This window comes from Polypterus senegalus, chromosome 3, assembly GCF_016835505.1.
Source record: "Polypterus senegalus isolate Bchr_013 chromosome 3, ASM1683550v1, whole genome shotgun sequence".
In the NCBI taxonomy this organism is placed as follows: Eukaryota; Metazoa; Chordata; class Cladistia; order Polypteriformes; family Polypteridae; genus Polypterus; species Polypterus senegalus.
In genome coordinates this window covers 15,338,892-15,359,629 of record NC_053156.1, presented here as the reverse complement: position 1 = coordinate 15,359,629, position 20,738 = coordinate 15,338,892, and the positions used below count along the sequence as shown (strand labels likewise).

Here is a 20,738-nt window from a genome sequence, read left to right as displayed (position 1 = left end):
CCCTCCCTCCCCTCATCCATACGCCTCCTTAGTCTTCCTCTTCCTCCAACCTCAGCCTTCATGTCCTGCAGACCATCTCGGTGTCACGTGCTCACCAAAGTGTCGTCCCTGACCCTGTGGACCCTCGGCACTCCCAGCCTCTTCAGCTCCTCCACTTCCTGCTCTGCCTCCCGTCTTTTCGTCTCCAAACCCTACAAGATGGCCGCTCTCCCTGCCTTCCCTTTCCCTCTTCTATCACAGAGCACTCCTGTCACTCTCCTCCGCCCAGCCCACTCTTACAATACCATTTATTTTGTGCAGAGCCCAAAATGGCACAAGGAGGGCAGCAATGGGCTTTAACAGGCCCTGCCTCTTGACAGCCCCCCAGCCTTGACTCTCCAAGAAGACGAGGAGAAACTTCTAAAAAAAAAAAAAAATAAATGGAAGAAACTTCAGGAAAGGGCGGTTCAAGGAGAGACCCCCTCTTCAGGTAGGTTGGGCACGCAGTGGGCGTCAAATAAAGGGGGTCAATACAACACCATACAGGTCGTCCCCGAGTTACACACATACGACTCACGAAGGGGCCACAGCTGCTCCTTCATCTGCCTGGGGGACGCGACGCAGGCTCCTCAGTAACTGCCACTCCGTCATCTCCGGCCTGGGGACGCTGCGAGCGGTGGCTGGAGGGGGCGATTTCACTGCTCGTGTAGTGTGGTGACCCGTGTGCAGGACGGAGGCTGGATGGGGCAGAGGCTGGTGACGCTGCGAGCGGTGACCGGGCTGTGGCTGAACGGAGGTCATTGAGGGTGAACGGGGCGGTGGGGGGATGCATTGAAGTGTGCCACTGGCACAACGCAGTACACGGAGTCACGAGGCTGCTGCTGCTTCTTCTTCTTCACCAGGCACACGCCCACCCCTGAAAGTCATGTGTGGGTTCCACACGATTGCCAACATCCCACACGTTGTTGGGAGTAGTGGGTGGGACAATCACGCCCATTTGTACTCCTGCCCATTCACCATAAAGGGCCTTCTGCAGTTGCTAAACGGTCACGGGCCATGTGCTGATCTGGGCAATGTGGCCTTACGGTGCCCACCAAGTGCTGATCTGGGCAACGTGGCCTTACGGTGCCCGCCATGTGCTGATCTGAGCAAAGTCAGCAATCTGTCACCAGGCACTGGATGTTGAAATTGGGAGGGTTGGGATGTTTGCCCATTGGTTGACCATGCCCATCATCTTCACCCATATCTACTGACACCTGTAAGTACTCCACAGGCCGTGGATGACGCTGCACACCAGGAGCTACCCACCATAGGAACATAGAAAATGTGCTTCAGGTGTCGCCACATATCTTCAGGGTGGCATCAGATACTTGCCCGGGTGGTGCTGTACCAGGACAGTTGTGTGTGCCATGCTCTACAAGACTGCTGTCTCACTGCCCATTGTAGAGGAGGAGGTGACCACAGAGGCTGACAACAACCACATGTCACCCAACAGGATGCCCACCAGGCTGGTGTAAGAGCGAGGCAGGATTCTACTTGGATCATCTTTGATTTCATACGAGGTGGCGTGTTATTGAAGCCAAAGTCCCACAATCGTGGACGCTCCGCTGCGGGTTTGCACCATAGTGAGATGTCTTTGGGCAGCGGGAGTGAAATCTGCTGAAATTCACTGAGAGACTTTGGCTCAGTACAGAAGTGGAAACTGCGGGACTCGACAAATGCCAAGGATTACAACAAGAGGAAGACGTGAAGCCGACGAAGCTCAAGCGGGCCGCACATCTGGATATGCGCTGTGGATCTGCACCTGCCATCGTGCTACCCAAACGGCCTCCCGACCTGCACAAGCAGCGGCGCACGAAGGTTCCCTCCAAACATCCGAGTGTTTCGGAGTGGAGATGAGCCACGGGGTCCGTTAGCGCGAGCCAGAAAGTGAGAGACAAAGCGTGGAGTGGGAACAGAGATGAAGAAATTCCTCCTCCGAGAAGAGCATGCTGACCTCCATTTGGGACGTGAAAGGTCCTATTCTGGCACATTTGCAGGAGTCTGGACACTCGCCGTAAAGTGAAACCTGCAAACCGCGGTAAAAGAGGAGGAGTTCTGTCAAAAACCCTCCCGCTGCTCCGGGACGATCCCTGTCCCCCATACAGCGGCGGGGCTTTGAACGGCTTTCACAATCCCCCTCACGGCCCTGACTGAGCTCCACGCGACGAGGCTGTAGGTGCGCGCAGGTCCACCTCTGATGACGAGGAGCCGAAACAAAGGAATGAAGACAAAAGAAGTGCAGCGACCTGCAGGGAGACGACGTGGAGCTGTGACAGAGCGGTCACACTCGCCTGTGTTAGACGGTCAGTCACTTGACGTCATCCCGTGTCATTTACTCAACTTCTTCACATTTCCACACATTATTCCTGTTTATAATCAGGGCTTATGGTGTCACTCTGAAGAACCTCCTTTACGTTTAAAAGCCACTGTTATGGTGCTACGGAGTCCGACTGATCTTCTCCTTAATTCAATGAGCATTCCAAAGTAATTTGTAATGTCCGAGAAAATGAAAAACTGACCGCTTATTGCTAAAGAAACTCATTCCTGCTACTCTCTGAATTTCCTTTTGGGATTAATAAAGTATCTATCTATCTATCTATCTATCTATCTATCTATTATATAGTGCCTTTCATCTATCTATCTATCTATCTATCTATCAACTCTCAACAACTGATTGTCCATCCATCCCATCCATTTTCTAACCCGCTGAATCCGAATACAGGGTCACGGGGGTCCGCTGGAGCCAATCCCAGCCAACACAGGGCACAAGGCAGGAACCAATCCTGGGCAGCGTGCCAACCCACCGCAGACAACTGATTGTGCTTTTACACAAAGACACCACTTGTATGCCACCAATGTCATCGGACATACACTACTGACAGGGACGGAGATACTCGGCGAGTGTGGGGCATGCGGTCAAGTGACAAGACCAGAGCAGGAGGTGAGCGGGTGTCACACAAACATCATCAGAAGGGGCGTGGTCTGAGAGAGTGCCACTGTCAGGAGGGGTGTGGCCTAAGAGGTAGATATGAATTGTCGTGAGAGGGGTGGAGTCTGAGAAATACAGATGCTGTCGGAAGGGGTGGGGCCATCTTGAGAGACAGAGAGAGACACACACTGTCAGAAGGGGTGGAGCCTGAGAGAATGAGACACTGTCATAAGGGGCATGGCCTAAGAGAGTGCTGCTGTCAGGAGGGGTGTGGCCTAAGAGGGAGACATGAATTGTCATGAGATGGGTGGAGTCTGAGAAATACAGATGCTGTCGGAAGGGGTGCAGCCTGAGGCAACACTGTAAGAAGGGGCATGGTTGAGAGAGTGATGCTGCCAGAAGGGTTGTGTCAGGAGGTGGGGGGCCTGAGTCACAGATATATACTGTCAGAAGGGGCGAAGTCTGAGAGAGAGAAAAAAAGAGAGACACTTGAAGAGGTGGAGCCTGATTAAGAGACACACACTATTAGAGGCGGAGTCAGAAAGACAGAGACTGTGGGAGGGGTGGAGCCATGCAGAGGGAGTGTGTGAGGCAGTTGCAGTATCCATCCATTCATCCATTATCCAACCCGCTATATCCTAACTACAGAGTCTACTGGAGCCAATCCCAGCCAACACAGGGTGCAAGGCAGGAAACAAACCCCAGGCAGGGCACCAGCCCACTGCAGGGCGCACACACACACACCAAGCACGCACTAGGGACAATATAGAACCTGCATGTCTTTTGCACTGTGGGAGGAAACCCACCCAAGACGCGGGGAGAACATGCAAACTCCGGGTCTCCTAACTGCGAAGCAGCAGCACTACCCACTGCGCCACCGGGCCACCCAGTTGCAGTATCATTACTACTAAATTTAATAGAGAACGTTGTTATTGGTGGATTAACTAAATATGCATACAGTATAACAAACCAATGGACATTAATATGGAGTTGAACCCAACTGGCCTCCATTCTTCTTTCAACAAGTGTGCCCATTTGTGCCATCGGGCATGGGTGGTGGATGAGAAGACTTGATGGCCATTTCACCCCATAGGCGTTCAGTAAGTCGGAGGTCAGGGCTCACTGCAGGCCCATCGACTTCCTCCAGGTCTTTGTGGGCCACACGGGCTAAGTGGTGCTGGAACACAAAAGGACCTTCGCAAATTGAAGCCCCCAATTGTCTCAGAAGTTCTTCTCTGCTGTAGCATAAACAGGACCCTTCACTGGAGCCTAGGGAGCCGAGCCCAAACCCTGCCATTGTTTCCCACCATTTTACCACCCCCCCCCCTCCTTCACCCCACTAAACTTTGCAGTCGAGAAGGTAGCTGCCAAGTCCAGATTGTGATGTGTGATTCGACTGTCTACACTTCCACTTCTGCAGAGCCCAGCGGCGGGCACTCCACTCCACTCCACTCCACTCTTGGCATTGCCCATAGTGACATTAGGCTCGGCCATGGAAATCCATTTCATGGTGGCGTCCCACAGGCAGTTTGGCCCTCGATGGCCCCCTCTCTCTGACTGTGTGGTCTGCCACTTCACTTTAACAGTCCTGACAACTGCCCAGGGCAGATCTAGAAGAGCAGGCATTTCACGTAGTGACTTGTGGCAAAGGTGGCATCTTAGTATCCTAAAATCACTGAGCTGCTTGTCTGTGGAGTTTGCAGGGCTCTGTGCTGACCTGATAAGAATGAAACGCCTGAACTCCATCATCTGTTGGTGCCCCCCTACCCCCCATACTTGTGGCACACCTTGTGGCCTGGCAGCACTCCACCCCATCTTGAACTTTACAGACTCGGTGACGTTCTTAGACAGCAGAACTTACAAGAGCAGCTCAGCTTTTTAGACCCTTCAGCCTGCCTAGGTGGGCGCTGGTGATCTCAGGAGGAGTAAAGACCAGTGGAGTCACGTGGAGGGAGCCGAGCTAGATCACGTGATCGTGGGCGGCCAATCAGGGGCTGGCATTTTACATATCAAGTCGATCTACAAGCACCTCCATGCAAAGCAAGGATTCACATCTTCTTTTCTTTTTTGCGGACAAACGTCCGTTTCTTTGGGTTGGAATTATTGGCAAACATCACGTGTCGTGTCGTAAAGCAGGGCTGTAACTGTAGTCGTCCATGGTAGGAGAGTTCTGTGCCACTAGGTGGCCCACGGCGCCCTGACGGGACAGGACACTCGGCGTGGGTTAAACCTCAACGGGCCGCCGTCACCCGCAGAGCCATTTCTTAAACTGCATGGGCACATGGGGTCCAATACCCAGGCACACTTGGCACACACTCACATAATTACAGCAGCGGGCTGCCATGTCAATGGGCGCTGGGACTTCTCTGCGAGGGGCCCAATGGCTGGACGGGGAACTTTCAGCTTTGAACGTCGGTGGGCTTCGTATCCTCCCAGCACAGCTGCGGCTATCCGGGCGACACATGACGTGTCCACCCAGGTGACAGGGACATCAGGAACTGGAGGCCATCGTGGTGATAAGTGGGCCACACGGGAGCGCCTTTAGCCAACCGGACTGAGCAAGTCTCCACTGGACAAGGCCGCCCACCCACAAAACATGACACTCATTTGTATTGTTATACTTGTGTCATACTTGAGGCTTTGTTTCTTGTTGCTGGCCCTTTACATGAGCTCAACGGATCGAAGCAAATCTGTTATATAGTGCCTTTCATGCATCCATGTTCATATCCCACCTTGGCAGGGCAGGGTCACCTTTCATATCGATCTTACTGTATATAGTGCCTTTCACATCCTCCCACATGGTACTCATCATAATCCACGATCTGTAATACGGCACCTGCCTTCATATAGCGCCCTTCCCAGCTGAAGTGTGTTGGGATACTCTTCACATTTCACATTTATTAGAGCACGTAGATTATTTAGTGCTAATCAGAGCTAATTTGTGTAATACAGAAAAAGTCAATACCTCTATCTATCTGTTATATAGTGCCTTTCATATATAATGAATTCATTCTCATTTTTTACATATTGTAACAATTTTCCTATCTTGTTTAGTGCTTTTACCGCTATCTCAAGTCTTCTTAAACAATGCTTTTCACATTCTTTTGTAGCCTTATATAGCACCTTTCATACCTAGATCTAGCCATTTTATAGCGCCTTTCATAGTTAATAGTCTATAGAATTAAACGGCACCTTTCAAATCAATCGTTCATAGCGCCCATAGCGTTACATGGTGCCCTGCGCCATTAAATCAATTATAAACTGGAGTGTCCCTCACATCTAATGCATGTAGTAACGTTTGGACCAGTAGACAGTATAGATTATACTAGCCGCCCCCCGTGCCCCCGCCCATGCAGTAGTGAAACAGGGCAAAAACAAATGGCCAAGCAGAAGGTGGGTACACTCTAACGTCAAACGCTGGCACCGTATCTGATCGTGTTGAGCTCTGCGTGCGGAGAGGAGCACGTGGCCAATGAGCAGCTACCTTATAAAACACACGGGGCTCTGATGTCTCTCTCAAAAACGACAAACGTTACTCCTTAACAGCCTGTCGATGATAACGTCTGCGGACCAAACGGGTAGCGCTAGTTAAGCGGAGGCAACACATGGCGAGACGTACAGTTTGACATATGTTCGGTAGATTGCCCAGAGGGGACGGGGCGGTCTCGTGGTCTGGAACCCCTACAGATTTTATTTTTTTCTCCAGCCTTTGGAGTTTTTTGTTTTTTCTGTCCACCCTGGCCATCGGACCTCACTTATTCTATGTTAATTAATGTTGACTTATGTTTATTTTTTATTGTGTCTTCTATTTCTCTATTCATTTTGTAAAGCACTTTAAGCTACATTTTTTTGTATGAATATGTGCTATATAAATAAATGTTGATTGATTGATTGATACAGCGACTCGAACGGAAGAAGGCGCGCGAGGGAGGAGGAGGAGGGCCCCGCAGCTTCTCTCGCGGAATCGTACGAATAAAGCGGTGCTGCAAGCAAACTATGATTCATAGCGCGATGAGAGAAGTCGCAAAATCAACCGGAATGTCCAAGCAAATTAGATAAAAAAAAAAACAATCCGGTAAGTAGTTCTCTCGTGAAAAGCGGACAGACAGACAGATGGACGTTAGATAGATAGAATGAATCGATCTATTAGCTGTCCCCCACCCGGTATTAGTGAAACAGGAGAAACTTTAAAAAATCAATGAACAAACTGGTATCGCTAGCTAAGCGGAGGCAAAGAACAGTCCAAACAGAAGTAGAGCGACTCCCCAAATCCTGACGTCACGCGTCCCCCGCCCCTCGGTCTGCAGCCACTCTCTTGGATTAGCGCGAATGTGTCGCTCCTGCAAACGAGCTGTGATTCATAGCGCGATGAGTGGAATGGTGAAGCACATGGACGCCTCTTGTTTTTAAGATTAGGGACCCTGGTGTACCTGGCCTTACCACTAACCCCCACCCGAACCTTAAGTTCAGTGTTTGGAGTAGGGGACTCCCCAAGCAAATTATAGAGAAAAGCCGATCTAAATCCATTAAGTAATTCTCTCATGAAAAGCGGACAGACATTGGATTTTATTTATATATATATATATATATATATAATATACAGTACAGGCCAAAAGTTTGGCCACACCTCCTCATTCAATGTGTTTTCTTTATTTTCATGACCATTTACATTGGTAGATTCTCACTGAAGGCATCAAAACTATGAATGAACACATGTGGAGTTATGTACTTAACAAAAAAAAGGTGAAATAACTGAAAACATGTTTTATATTCTAGTTTCTTCAAAATAGCCACCCTTTGCTCTGATTACTGCTTTGCACACTCTTGCCATTCTCTCGATGAGCTTCACCAGGTAGTCACCTGAACTGGTTTTCACTTCACAGGTGTGCCTTCTCAGGGTTATTTAGTGGAATTTCTTGCTTTATCAATGGGGTTGGGACCAGCAGTTGTGTTGTGCAGAAGTCACGTTAGTTGGACGATCATTTATTTTTCAACAGGACAATGACCCCAAACACACCTCCAGGCTGTGTAAGGGCTATCTGACCAAGAAGGAGAGTGACGGAGTGCTGGAAATGGTCATGAATTGAATGAGGAGGGGAGTCCAAACGTTTGGCCTGTACTGTACATTGAGATAAACAGCCTTACATGTCACACTGATATTCTATGGCGCCGGTTACATCTGTCATTAGTGCTCAACTATCCATTCATTACTCATGGCTAATGGATTTATTCACTTTTCCCATATCTGTACCATCAAAATGCCTACCGCCCAGCACTTTTCATACTTGGCACTATCCCATTTATATAGTGCCTTTCATATCACATGTACTTCTCACAGTAGGCTACAGCCGGACCTTCTATAGTGCCTTTCACATCTAGCGGTTGTGTTAGAAGGTACCCACTGATTACGTCACATCCTTCATGTCTAAATTATTTGTGGTAGGTTGTCATATGTTCAGTCTTGCATATCAACTTTATTACCTTATATAACACCTTTTATGTTTTTCCCTCTTTAATCTGATATAGTGCCTTTCACGTCAGTCTTTAGCCTTATAAGGCACATCTTGTATGAATGTCTACAATACAGCACCTTCTGTCCCTCTATCTCTTCAGTTTATAGTGCCTTTCATGTCTTACAGAACACCATTCCTCCCCGGCATCTATAGCGCCTTTCACCAGGTCGTGTGTCCTTCATAATCCTGTGACGCTGGTACTTCTGTATTATATCACCTTTCACACCTTTATGTACTTATAGCGCCTTTCATCTATTAACACACACTGCTCTTCACATTTTGGGTCCTCGTTTTTCCTCTCCAGACGTGTTGAAGCAGCTCTGGGGCTGGCAGCAGTGGTCCTCCAGTGGTCTTCACGGCCCGTGTCATCTCTTCCATCCCTTTGCTAATAATAGTCAGTGCAAGTGACCGAGGGGCTGATCTGGTTACTGTGGAAAGGCCACGTCCTAAGATGGCAGTGCCCGGGGTGGTCGGCGCACGTCAGCTGCTTGGAGTTCTTTCCATTCTGTAAATAGCGGCGCCGGCAGCCAAGGAGGATGTGAGGGTAGCCGTACGCCGGGGGTCCGGTCATGCAGTCCTCAACCACTGCCATATCGGTTTAACTCTAATTATACCTTAGGTGTGTTTCCCAAGCAGCTCAAAAGTTGAAATTCGAGTCTGAGAAAGAAGACCCCCTAGCCTTCCCCATAGTAGAGAGAAAAATCTCAAATACCCCAAAGGTCAAAGGCCTTTTTTTTATATATATATATATTAAAATGTGCCGGTGGCTTCACGCAGGCCAAATGTTGTGAAGCTGCTCCCCTGCCATGAAGAACAAGGCCTGTAAAGAGAGACTCCCCGGGCACACGGCCCACCGTTACATCGGCAGCAGGAAACACAAAAATGAGACTCAGAGAGAGGCGGCCAAACCTGAAAGTCCACTATGGTCTATTTCTGCGCATCCAGACAATTTACAGGCAAACACACACATCGTACAGGTCAGCACCATCAGGAGCCCCCCGCTGTACCCCCATGGTCCTGAGAGAGAGAGGAGCAGCACCAGGCCAGCCGGGCCAAAGCCTCCAAACTGCAAGAAGTCATTCGATTACAGCCAAACCCCACCAACCCACCCCAGAACAGCATAGGGACAGGAAGACAACTTGGGTTTAGCAGCCCACCCTACAACTGCCCAACTGGAGGGAATGGGAATGTGGAGTGGGGGGCACTTTAACAAGGGGCGGGGGGGAGAAGCCAAGAGAGATGGCTGTAGGAAGTCAGTTGGTGACAGAGGTGACGCTCGTCTTCAAAGTATACCCCGTGACGCGCCCCCCCCCCTCAAAAACATCTTGGGGGGGCTGCAGTGGTGCCCACTCTCCAAACCAGCCCCACCACCTCCATCTCCCATGGTCCACGATGCTAATAAGGACACCAAGTGGCTTTCTGTGACCAGATGTGAATGAAATGGTTAGAAATGGTGGGCTTGGTCCACAGGTGAGCAATGCAGGCTGTCAAGCCCCCTGTTCAGCACATTGGGTTTAGGGGGGTCCTGCCCGTGCCCATTCTCTCTGCTCCATCTACCTTTCAGCGATTCAGCCCGTGGCCAGTTTGGAGGGTTGGCCTTCAGTGACAGACCTGGTGTACTCGGAGTGTCTCCTCACCCCTCCCTCTCAGGAGGGCACACAGCGGGCACAGTCTCTAATAGCGTGCCATCAGGCTACACATTTTTCTTTTTTGTCTTTTCACAATTCAGCAATGTTGATCTCGACCAAAAAAAAAAAAAAAAAAGGCCAAATAAATACAAGTAAATAACGCGTCCCAGTGAGGTGCCAGCACTTGACGTCACCTGCGACCGCATGCAAGGAAATCGCCATCTGAAGTCACGCAGCCGACGCTCCTCCCTCGGCTTGGAAGACGCATGCAGGTATCTGTGTCGGAGGAACCTCAGCCCGGAAAGAGTTCCAGAGATCAGTGTGTGTGAGCAAAGGCTCATGGGAGGGACGACGCATGGCGCCAAAGCGGGTTGTTCCCCCCAAACTCCTCTGCAGTGTTTCATTTTGGCTGGGCTGAGGCATCAGCGTAAAGGGATGAGGACGTCTTCCTTATTTTGTGTTATTGGAAATCCGAGTCGGACCCCAAATCCAGCAAGAGGACAGGATGGTGTCGTCGAGACCCTGCTGGGCTCAATAATAAATCGAGAGGCTTTGGTCAAATCTCTGGAGTCCAAGGCCTTGTGTGTAGCCCACCCTGCACCCAGATTCCACCCCCCCAGCCCATCACCTGCGCCCACACACAGACAGAACCCGGTGGTGAAGTCCAGCATGGCCATGTGACCAGAGTCTTCCATTTTCTGCTCTCCACTCCTTCACCCTCCGGCTGGGTGCAGGGTGCAGGCCGCAGAGCCCGTAGCAGTGGTGGTGCTGATGGTGGTGAAGAGGAGTGAGACGGGGTGGGGGAAGGATGAGCTTCCAGGTTGCCCACCCCTCCCCCAGTCTCACGTTTGGTGCACCTCATGAAACATGAGCTCCCGTGGGATACGCGTCTCCGGGCCGTAAAGCTTCACTGCTCGCCGCTCAAAAGCGGCCACCATTTGCTTGACCACCTCGTCGAAGAACATCGTAGCGACCTGGGAGTGCAGGAGGGAACGGAACTCAAAGGATATCTGGAAGTCAGAGGAGAGAAATAAACAGCGTAATGAAACCGGGGGGAGAGGAGAGAAGAACTAAAGCAGCTGGACTACTGGGGCAAACAACACAAAAGGGGCACACCTGAACAGGGCTAAGGGGGGGGTCAAACTACAGAGAAGAGGCACAACTGAACAGGGCTAAGGGAGGGGTCAAACTACAGAGAAGGGGCACACCTGAACAGGGCTAAGGGGTCAAACTATCATAAAGGGGCATAAACGACAGATAAGGGGCCCACCTGAACAGGACTACTGGGGCAAACTACAGAAAAGGGGCACAAACTACACCTGAACAGGGTTGGGGGGGTGAAACTACAGTAAAGGAGCACATCTGAACAGGGCTGGGGGGTCAAACTCGTAAAGGGGCACAAACTACAGCTAAGGGGCACACTTGAACAGGGCTGCAGGGGTCAAACTACAGTAAAGGGGCACACCTGAACAGGGCTAAGGGGGTCAAACTACAGATAAGGGGTGCATCCATGAGCAGGACTAAGAGAGCAGTAAGCCGAGATAAAAAGGCCCACCAGAACAAGCCTAGGAGGGGCAACCTAAGAAAAGAGGACATCCTGAACAAGACAAAGGGAGTGAGCAGCAAAAAGGGGCCTACCTGAACAAGATTAAGGGGCAAAGTACAGAAAATAGCGCCCACATAAACAGGATTAAGGGAGGCAAATGGAGGCAAGGGGTTCACATTAATAAGGCAATAGGCGCAAGCTACAGGAAAGAGGCCCACCTGATCAAGACTAAAGGATCAAGCTGAGAAAAGGGGTCCACCTAAACAGGGCCAAGATACAGAAAAGGGTCTGTCTCTGCACAGGGTGACACCAACCCCAACCACTGAGGAGCCCACCTGAACAGAACCTTAGGTTTGTGCGGAGGGGTCTACTGTGTTGGCATACTCACAGAGAAGTCAACGGTGCACGTGCGTGGATAACCAGGGATACCAGGACTGAAGCGCCATATCGTCTCCAAGTGATTGAACAGCTTGCCGTCTGTGCATACAGCCTGGTGTGAGAGACAGAGACAGAGACAGAGAGCGTGAGACGATACAAGGGGTTAGCATCACCATAAGAAAAAGACCAAAAGAATGCTCAGTTTTGAGGACTCAGGTAGCATTTCTGCAATATATCAAACTATTTTACAGTCCCTCCCTTTCAAAGATCCAAGAGGACACTGGGAAAAGGATCTCATACTCAACAAATCAGAAAAGGAGAGGAAGGTAGCAATGGAGAGAATTCACTCGAGCTCTATATGTTCAAAGCATACAGTTATTCAACTCAAAATCATCTACCGAGCACATCTGTCTCGCTGGAAATCATCCAAAATGTTTCCAGGGCGAGAGCCAACCTGCGAACGCTGCAATCGAGCTCCAGCCTCACTGGGTCACTCACATGTGCTGGGCCTACACCAAATGAACATCATTCTGGACAAAAATTTGTAAGTGCCTTTCAGACTGCCTTGGGGGTCACAATCACTACTAATCCACGAACAGCTGTGTGTGGTGGGCTCACGGAGGGGCTTAAAGTGGAGAAGGACAAACAAACTGCGATGGCCTTCACTACACGATTGGCACGTAGACTTGTTTTGCTAAACTGGAAGTCTCCTATTCTAAGTCAATGTGCTAACTGATGTTTTATATTATTTGAAATTGGAAAAAAACAAATTCTCACGTAGAGGATCTGTGCAGAACTCTTTCAAAACCTGGCAGGATCCGATCCAGAACATTCTAGAATAAGCTCTTAAAGCACTAAGGGAGCAGATTCTCTCCCCATTTCTTTTTCTTCTCCATGTATCTTTATCCACCTAATAAACTCATCAATTCATTCATTTTTACTATTTTTAAGTTTTAGTCTGTTGGCCATGCTCTCTTTTTCAGGGGTGGGGGTTGATTTGTTTTCAATCCTATTTTTTTTTTGTAAAAATTGATCAATTTGTATGGAACGATTACAATAAAATCAATAAAATTAATCAAAAAACAACAATGCCCAAACCCAGCGCTCACTGAACTGTACCCCTCTCTCCTGTATTACTGTTTTCATTAACACATAACCAAAGGTTCTCAACGTTACTTCAAACAATTCAGCAGGAGGTACAAGATGGGAACCTCCCAGGACGGTGCTACATTTCCAGCGAGTGGCAGCCATTCCAGCAGCTCCATGTCCGTGTATCTTTTTACCTTTTTTTTCTTTTTTTCTCTATTTCACTGATCACTTCTACCACTTTCTTTTATGTAGAATCGCTCCCTGGACACTTTTTATTATTTTTACTTGACATGGATTTTTACACTCCGAGACTCGCCTATTCAGGTAGTCAACTTAAAGCACTGAGAAGAAATGCCCATGCTGGTGTGGTTCCCTATTTACCTGACGAGGTAAGAAGACGATATCGGGGCAGCCGAGCCGGCGCAAAGATAAAAGCCAAGCAGCTTGTGCGAAAATGGCGTTATAAACCGTCGGTGCCTTCTGTGATCCTGGGAAATGTGAACTCACTACCAAATAAGATCGACGAACTGGCTGTGCTGCTGAAAAAATGTCAGAATTTTGTGAATTTCCCAGGGAAGGAAGGAAGGAAGAAAGAAAGAAAGAAAGAAAGAAAGAAAGAAAGAAAGAAAGAAAGAAAGAAAGAAAGAAAGAAAGAAAGAAAGAAAGAAAGAAAGAAAGAAAGAAAGAAAGAAAGAAAGAAAGAAAGAAAGAAAGAAAGAAAGAAAGAAAGAAAGAAAGAAAGAAAGAAAGAAAGAAAGAAAGAAAGAAAGAAATCTATCTACAGTGGCTTGCAAAAGTATTCGGCCCCCTTGAACTTTTCCACATTTTGTCACATTACAGCCACAAACGTGAATCAATTTTATTGGAATTCCACGTGAAAGACCAAAACAAGGTGGTGTACACGTGAGAAGTGGAACGAAAATCATACATGACTCCAAACTGTTTTTACAAATAAATAACTGCAAAGTGGGGTGTGCGTAATTCTTCAGCCCCCTGAGTCAATACTTTGTAGGACCACCTTTTGCTGCAATTACAGCTGCCAGTCTGTTAGGGTTTGTCTCTGCCAGCTTTGCACATCTAGAGACTGAAATCCTTGCCCATTCTTCTTTGCAAAACAGCTCCAGCTCAGTCAGATTAGATGGACAGCGTTTGTGGACAGCAGTTTTCAGATCTTGCCACAGATTCTCGATTGGATTTAGATCTGGACTTTGACTGGGCCATTCTAACACATGGATATCTTTTGTTTTAAACCATTCCATTGTTGCCCTGGCTTTATGTTTAGGGTCGTTGTCCTGCTGGAAGGTGAACCTCCGCCCCAGTCTCAAGTCTTTTGCACACTCCAAGAGGTTTTCTTCCAAGATTGCCCTGGATTTGGCTCAATCCATCTTCCCATCAACTCTGACCAGCTTCCCTGTCCCTGCTGAACAGAAGCACCCCCAGAGCATGATGCTGCGACCACCATATTTGACAGTGGGGATGGTGAGTTCAGAGTGATGTGCAGTGTTAGTTTTCTGCCACACATAGCGTTTTGCATTTTGGCCAAAAAGTCTGACCAGAGCACCTTCTTCCACATGTTTGCTGTGTCCCCCACATGGCTTGTGGCAAACTGCAAACGGGACTTCTTATGGTTTTCTGTTAACAATGGCTTTCTTCTTGCCACTCTTCCATAAAGGCCGACTTTGTGCAGTGCACGACTAACAGTTGTCCTATGGACAGATTCCCCCACCTGATCTCGTCCAGAGTCACCATGGGCCTCTTGGCTGCATTTCTGATCAGCGCTCTCCTTGTTCGGCCTGTGAGTTTAGGTGGACGGCCTTGTCTTGGTAGGTTTACAGTTGTGCCATACTCCTTCCATTTCTGAATGATCGCTTGAACAGTGCTCTGTGGGATGTTCAAGGCTTTGGAAATCTTTTTGTAGCCTAAGCCTGCTTTTAGTTTCTCAATAACTTTACCCCTGACCTGTCTGGTGTGTTCTTTGGACTTCGTGGTGTTGTTGCTCCCAATATTCTCTTAGACAACCTCTGAGGCCGTCACAGAGCAGCTGTATTTGTACTGACATTAGATGACACACAGGTAGGTGCACTCTATGTAGTCATTAGCACTCATCAGGCAATGTCTACGGGCAACTGACTGCACTCAGACCAAAGGGGGCTGAAGAATTACGCACACCCCACTTTGCAGTTATTTATTTGTAAAAACTGTTTGGAGTCATGTATGATTTTCGTTCCACTTCTCACGTGTACACCACCTTGTTTTGGTCTTTCACGTGGAATTCCAATGAAATTGATTCACGTTTGTGGCTGTAATGTGACAAAACGTGGAAAAGTTCAAGGGGGCCGAATACTTTTGCAAGCCACTGCAGAACTCACTTATGTGCTCAAACGCAGTGTGGAGCCCTCAGTTAACTAAACATCGAAGCCTACGCAGACACATGGGCACAAGCCATTCCTAACACAGACAATGGTCAGGTATGGAATTCAAACCCTGGTTGATGCACCATCACTAACCAATGCCCCCATATAGTGCCAGAGCTGGCAGTGCTTTGATTGAATTCTGCCATCCGCATGCGGCCCCACAGTGGAGTCCATTAGGACAGCTGTTATCTGGGTGAAGCAGACCGATGAAGGGAGAAATCGGGACAACGCCAAACCGGTGGGGCTTTTACTGCAGAGCGAGGTTTGAAAGGTGCACAGTCAGTCCCTGTTTAGAGGTTCATTTAAATCTGGCATTTCTTTGGGAATTTTTGAATTGTGGCCAATCTTGCCAACTACGCTAACTGTATCCACCAAGTGGGGCACACTATTTGAGGAGATATTTCTAGAAATGCTGAACAGGTTTCCAGAATTTTACAATAGCATACCAGAAATGGTGTTCTTTGGTTTTCTTTTATCAGCATAAAATCTGTGGCTCACTGTTAATGCAGCGATAGCTACTCAAAACACTGTCCAGTAGCGTCATGTTCCACCCAGGGTTGCAAAGTCTTGATTTGTGTCTTTTTGTGTGCCATTTATTTATTTTAAAGATACTTTTTTTGATTATGTGCATTATTCTATGTTTTTGACATGGGGTCTTCCAACATGTCGCTCGAGAGCTAGCCGTAGCTCGCCACCCCTTTCCAAGTAGCTGGCCATAGGGGTAATGAATCCTACATAAATTTGAAAACTTGATTAGTCAAATTAGAGGTGGGCGATCTTTCCAAAAAATCCTATCATGATGCCTTTAACACAAAATCACGATCCACAATCTGAATTGCAATCTCGCTTTTCAATGTGGCAGACACTTAAGAGAATATCGGACTAACGTAAAGTAAAGTAACACTTTATTTAAATATCAAAGTTGAATTCAATTGTTCTCTCATTCGCTAGCTAAGCGGAGTTAAGGACCACGGCCCGAAGCTGGCGAGTGAGTGACGAAGGCCCCTCCCCTCAACCCGCTGCAGGTTTGTTGAATTTGTGCAAATAAATCAATTACCGCAAGCAAACTATGATATATAGCGAAATGAGAGAAGTCGCAAAATCAATCAGAATGTTCAAGCAAATTATAGAAAAAAAAAAAACGATCTAAATCTGCCAAGTAGTTCTCTCGTGAAAAGCGGACAGACAGACAGACATTGGATTTTACATATTATATATTAGTAAAGGGCGGCACAGTGGCGCTGTGGCCTCGCAGTTAGGAGTTCTCCCCGTGTCTGCGTGGGTTTCCTCCCACAGTACAAAGACATGCAGGTTAGGTGCATTGGCGATGCTAAATTGTCCCTGGCGTGTGCCCTGTGGTGGGTTGGCACCCTGCCTTGTGCTCTGTGTTGGCTGGGACTGGCTCCAGCAGACCCCCGTGACCCTGTAGTTGGGATATAGTGGGCTGGATGCTGGATGGACAGATATATTAGTAAACCTTCAAACTAATGTGCAGTTAAAGTCTCAGCAGCATTTCTGGAGATTAGTAGAGCCCGATAACTAGAAGAATCTTCACCAAGTGGCTCTGAAAATGTCTGCTTTGTTTGGGTCTCCATACCTCTGTGAGTTTGACATGAAGGTCATGAAATCAAAGTTCAGAACACGACTGACAGACGAACATTTAAATGACTCCATGAGAGTGAACCTGAGTGGCTCCACTCCACCATCATCTGACTAACTAAAAAACACATCACACATGCGACTGGACCTGTGAATAAAGTGACATGTGACAAGATGACAAATGAATAAGTCCTATCTGTGGATTTGGAATTGCATTGTTCTGTTTTGACAGCCTTCATGTTTTAATTCAATAGTGTGAGATACACTAGGAAATGCATACAGACGTACAAAATGCACTTGCAGGTGAACTCAATATTTCTTGTGATGTTTTAATGCAAAGTGTGAGTTGTGGACACCAACGTTCTGTAAATGTTCAGGCTAAACAAGCTTAGTCAGTTTGTTTGGGTTGAAATGAGCTATGAGAAGAAATGTTAGAAAACATGAGGATCTCTCGGCCATTTTCGTTTTATAAAAGTATCTCTCAGGGGAAAAAAAGTTGGAGACCCCTGATCTAGAGGCTCGTCAAATGACTCTTTGGATGATTGGTTTACTTTTGATGGTATGGCGGAGCATTCGTGGCTATGGAATTTGCAGCGTGCACATCTGGAAAGGCACCATCAACGCTGAAAGGTATATACAGGTTTTTAGACCAACATCTGATCCCATCCAGACGACGTCTTTCTCAGGGAAGGCTTTGCTTATTTCAGCACGACAATGACAGGTTGTGACTTTTCACCATTACAGAAAATTAATGGCAGGAATTATTAAGGATAAGATTGAGCAACACATGGCAAGGACAGGAGTTATTAGGAACAGTCAGCATGGGGTCAGACGAGGGAGGTCGTGTTTAACTAACATACTGGAATTCAATGAGGAGGCAACAAAAGGATACGGCCAGAGAGGAGCAGATGAGATTATTGATCTGGACTTTCAGAAAGAATTTGATGAGGTGCCACATGAGAGGTGGGCATCAAACTAAAAGAAGTGGCAGTCCAGGTTGTGGTGTGTAGATGGGTGCAGAATTGGCTCAGACACAGGAAGCAGAGGGTGATGGTGTGGTGACCAGCAGGGGGCAGTGCTGGGGCCGCAGCTATTTTTAATATAAATAAATGATTTAGATAGGAATATAAGTAACAAGCTGGTTAAGTTTGCAGATGATACCAAGATGGGTGGATTAGCAGATAATTTGGAATTCGTTATATAATTACAGAAGGACTAGGATAGTAGACAGGCTTGGGCAGATTTGTGGCAGATGAAATTTAATGTCAGTAAAAGTAAAGAATTACAGATAGAGAGTAAAAATGTGATATATATATTATATATTATATATATATATATATATATATATATATATATATATATATATATATATATATATATATATATATATATATATATATATATATATATATATATATATATATATATATATATATATATAGTGATCACTCGGGCATCCTTTCTCTAATATGATATTTTGCCTGAAGATCAGAGGCCATTAGTGGTTTAAAATCTGTATAAAACAGAGGAGATTAGAAAGGGGACCAAAAAAAAAAGCTATCACAGCATACAGACTTTTTTCTTTGGCTGCTCCAGTTAGGGGTTGCCACAGCAGATCTTCTTCTTCTTCCATATCTTCCTGTCATCGTCATTTTGCTCGGTCACACCCATCACCTGCATGTCCTCTCTCACCACATCCATAAACCTTCTCTTAGGCCTTCCTCTTCTCCTCTTCCCTGTCAACTCTATCCTTATCACCCTTCTCCCAGTATACCCCTCATCTCTCCTCTGCACGTGTCCAAACCAACACAATCTCACCTCTCTGACTTCGTCTCCCACCTGAGCTGACCCTCTAATGTCCTCATTTCTAATCCTGTCCACCCTCGTCACACCCTATGCCAATCTTAACATCATTAACTCTGCCACCTCCAGCTGTGTCTCCTGTGCCACCGTCTCCAGCCCATATAACACAGCTGCTCTCACTACCGTCCTGTAGACCTTCACTGTCACTCTTGCTGATACCCGTCTGTCACCAATCACTCCTGACACTCTTCTCCACCCACTCCACCCTGCCTGCACTCTCTTCTTCACTTCTCTTCCTCAATTCCTATTACTCTGTACTGTTGATCCCAAGTATTTAAACTCCTCCATCTTCATCAACTCTACTCCCTCATCCTCACCATTCCACTGACCTCCCTCTCATTCACACCTTTGTATTCTGTCTTGGTGGTCCTACTGACCTTCATTCCTCGCCTGTCTAAAGCAGATCTCCACAGGGTCTCCTAGAGTGACTAATACACAGTTTTCACAAGATGAAAAGTGTTACAAATGATATACACTGAAAATTATTTTGTGATATGGACAGATTTTCTTGGCATGTCACATTGACTTATTTAATTTCAAATACAAATAATTATAGTGGATATTATTAATCCCCAAAGTACTGATTGGTAGTGCTGGCTCATTTACTACATAACCCCAGTCTCCTTTTACATTTTGTAGCTCTTTTGTGCCTTTCTTGTATATTCTTATTTATTAACATACATTATTATTATTATTATTTTTTTTTTTCCAAAATGTCATATTTAGGAGTCTGCGGTGGGCTGGCGCCCTACCCGGGGTTCGTTTCCTGCCTTGCGCCCTGTGTTGGCTGGGATTGGCTCTAGCAGGCCCCCATGACCCTGTAGTTAGGATATAGCGGGTTGGATAATGGATGGATGGATATTTAGGAGTGACAACTGTAGTATGCTTTGTAAGGCATTTTGGCAATTCTGCCAGTGTGCCCAGTGTTCAGCTGGCATCACATCAGTGGATGGCTTTACGCCCAGGACAGGCTCTGGCTCCCACGACCATGAAATAAAAAATAAATACACGAATGAATGAGGACTGGATGTTACTTGTGCACTCAGGGCATCTATTATTAGAAGCTGACTGAATATCAAAGAGTAAGAAAATGCCAACGAGGCACAGACTTTCTCAGAACTGACCTTTGTTACGGTTCCTAAAGTGTGTTTCAAATTCCGGGCAGCAAAATCAAGCAGAAAGTGTGACCGTCGCGCTGCATTCTGATAAGCAGCATACATCCAAAGGGCTTCGCTGAACTCACCTTGACTAAGTGGGGACGTACTGTTGTGATCATGGAGGTATATTTCTCAAGGATCGGTGGAAAGCCCACCTCCAGCTGAGCCTTGGCATGGCCCGAGCGCTTCAAAACTACTACTGACTTCTTGCACCAGGGAACAAAATGTTTATAGTCATCTACGTTGGACACCACATCATACATTTCTTGCATAGAATACCTGGAAAACAAAATAAAAAAAGTCTTTAAAACACAATAGGAATCAGCAGGTTTTATACATAAAACTGAACAGCAGACATTTCCGCCAACAGCATAAATTTTGCAGGGCATGAAACGTGTTAAACAAAAACATTTGTGAAGCTTCGCTGCAAGATTAATCTGACCCGTGATGAATGCATGTCTTCTGCAGGGTTCAGTTTCAGGCCTTCAAGCCTTTCAGTTGGCCAAATGACCCGCTGAAGTTCGTGTTTAGCGCGAGCAGATGCCTTGCCATACCAGACCATTATGGACAAAGTGAGGAAGATGAAACTGAATCAGCATTG

General features: G+C 47.1%; 1 protein-coding gene across 2 annotated transcripts in view; it reads right to left on the bottom strand.

Moving 5' to 3' along the window:
• Window positions 1-9,366: 9,366 nt before the first annotated feature.
• si:dkey-190g6.2 (coenzyme Q-binding protein COQ10 homolog A, mitochondrial) overlaps window positions 9,367-20,738 on the bottom strand; it is a 93,712-nt gene continuing 82,340 nt past the window's right edge. The window contains exons 3-6 of one of the 2 annotated variants that reach the window (XM_039746675.1): window positions 20,224-20,416; window positions 12,026-12,127; window positions 11,856-11,896; window positions 10,893-11,101 (exon numbers count right to left, since the gene is read on the bottom strand). In XM_039746675.1, the coding sequence (XP_039602609.1) occupies window positions 10,999-11,101; window positions 11,856-11,896; window positions 12,026-12,127; window positions 20,224-20,416 (439 nt within the window). In that variant the 3' untranslated portion in view covers window positions 10,893-10,998. Of the gene's footprint in view, window positions 11,102-11,855; window positions 11,897-12,025; window positions 12,128-20,223; window positions 20,417-20,738 lie in introns of both variants that reach the window. The other variant, XM_039746674.1, reaches the window with a different exon arrangement.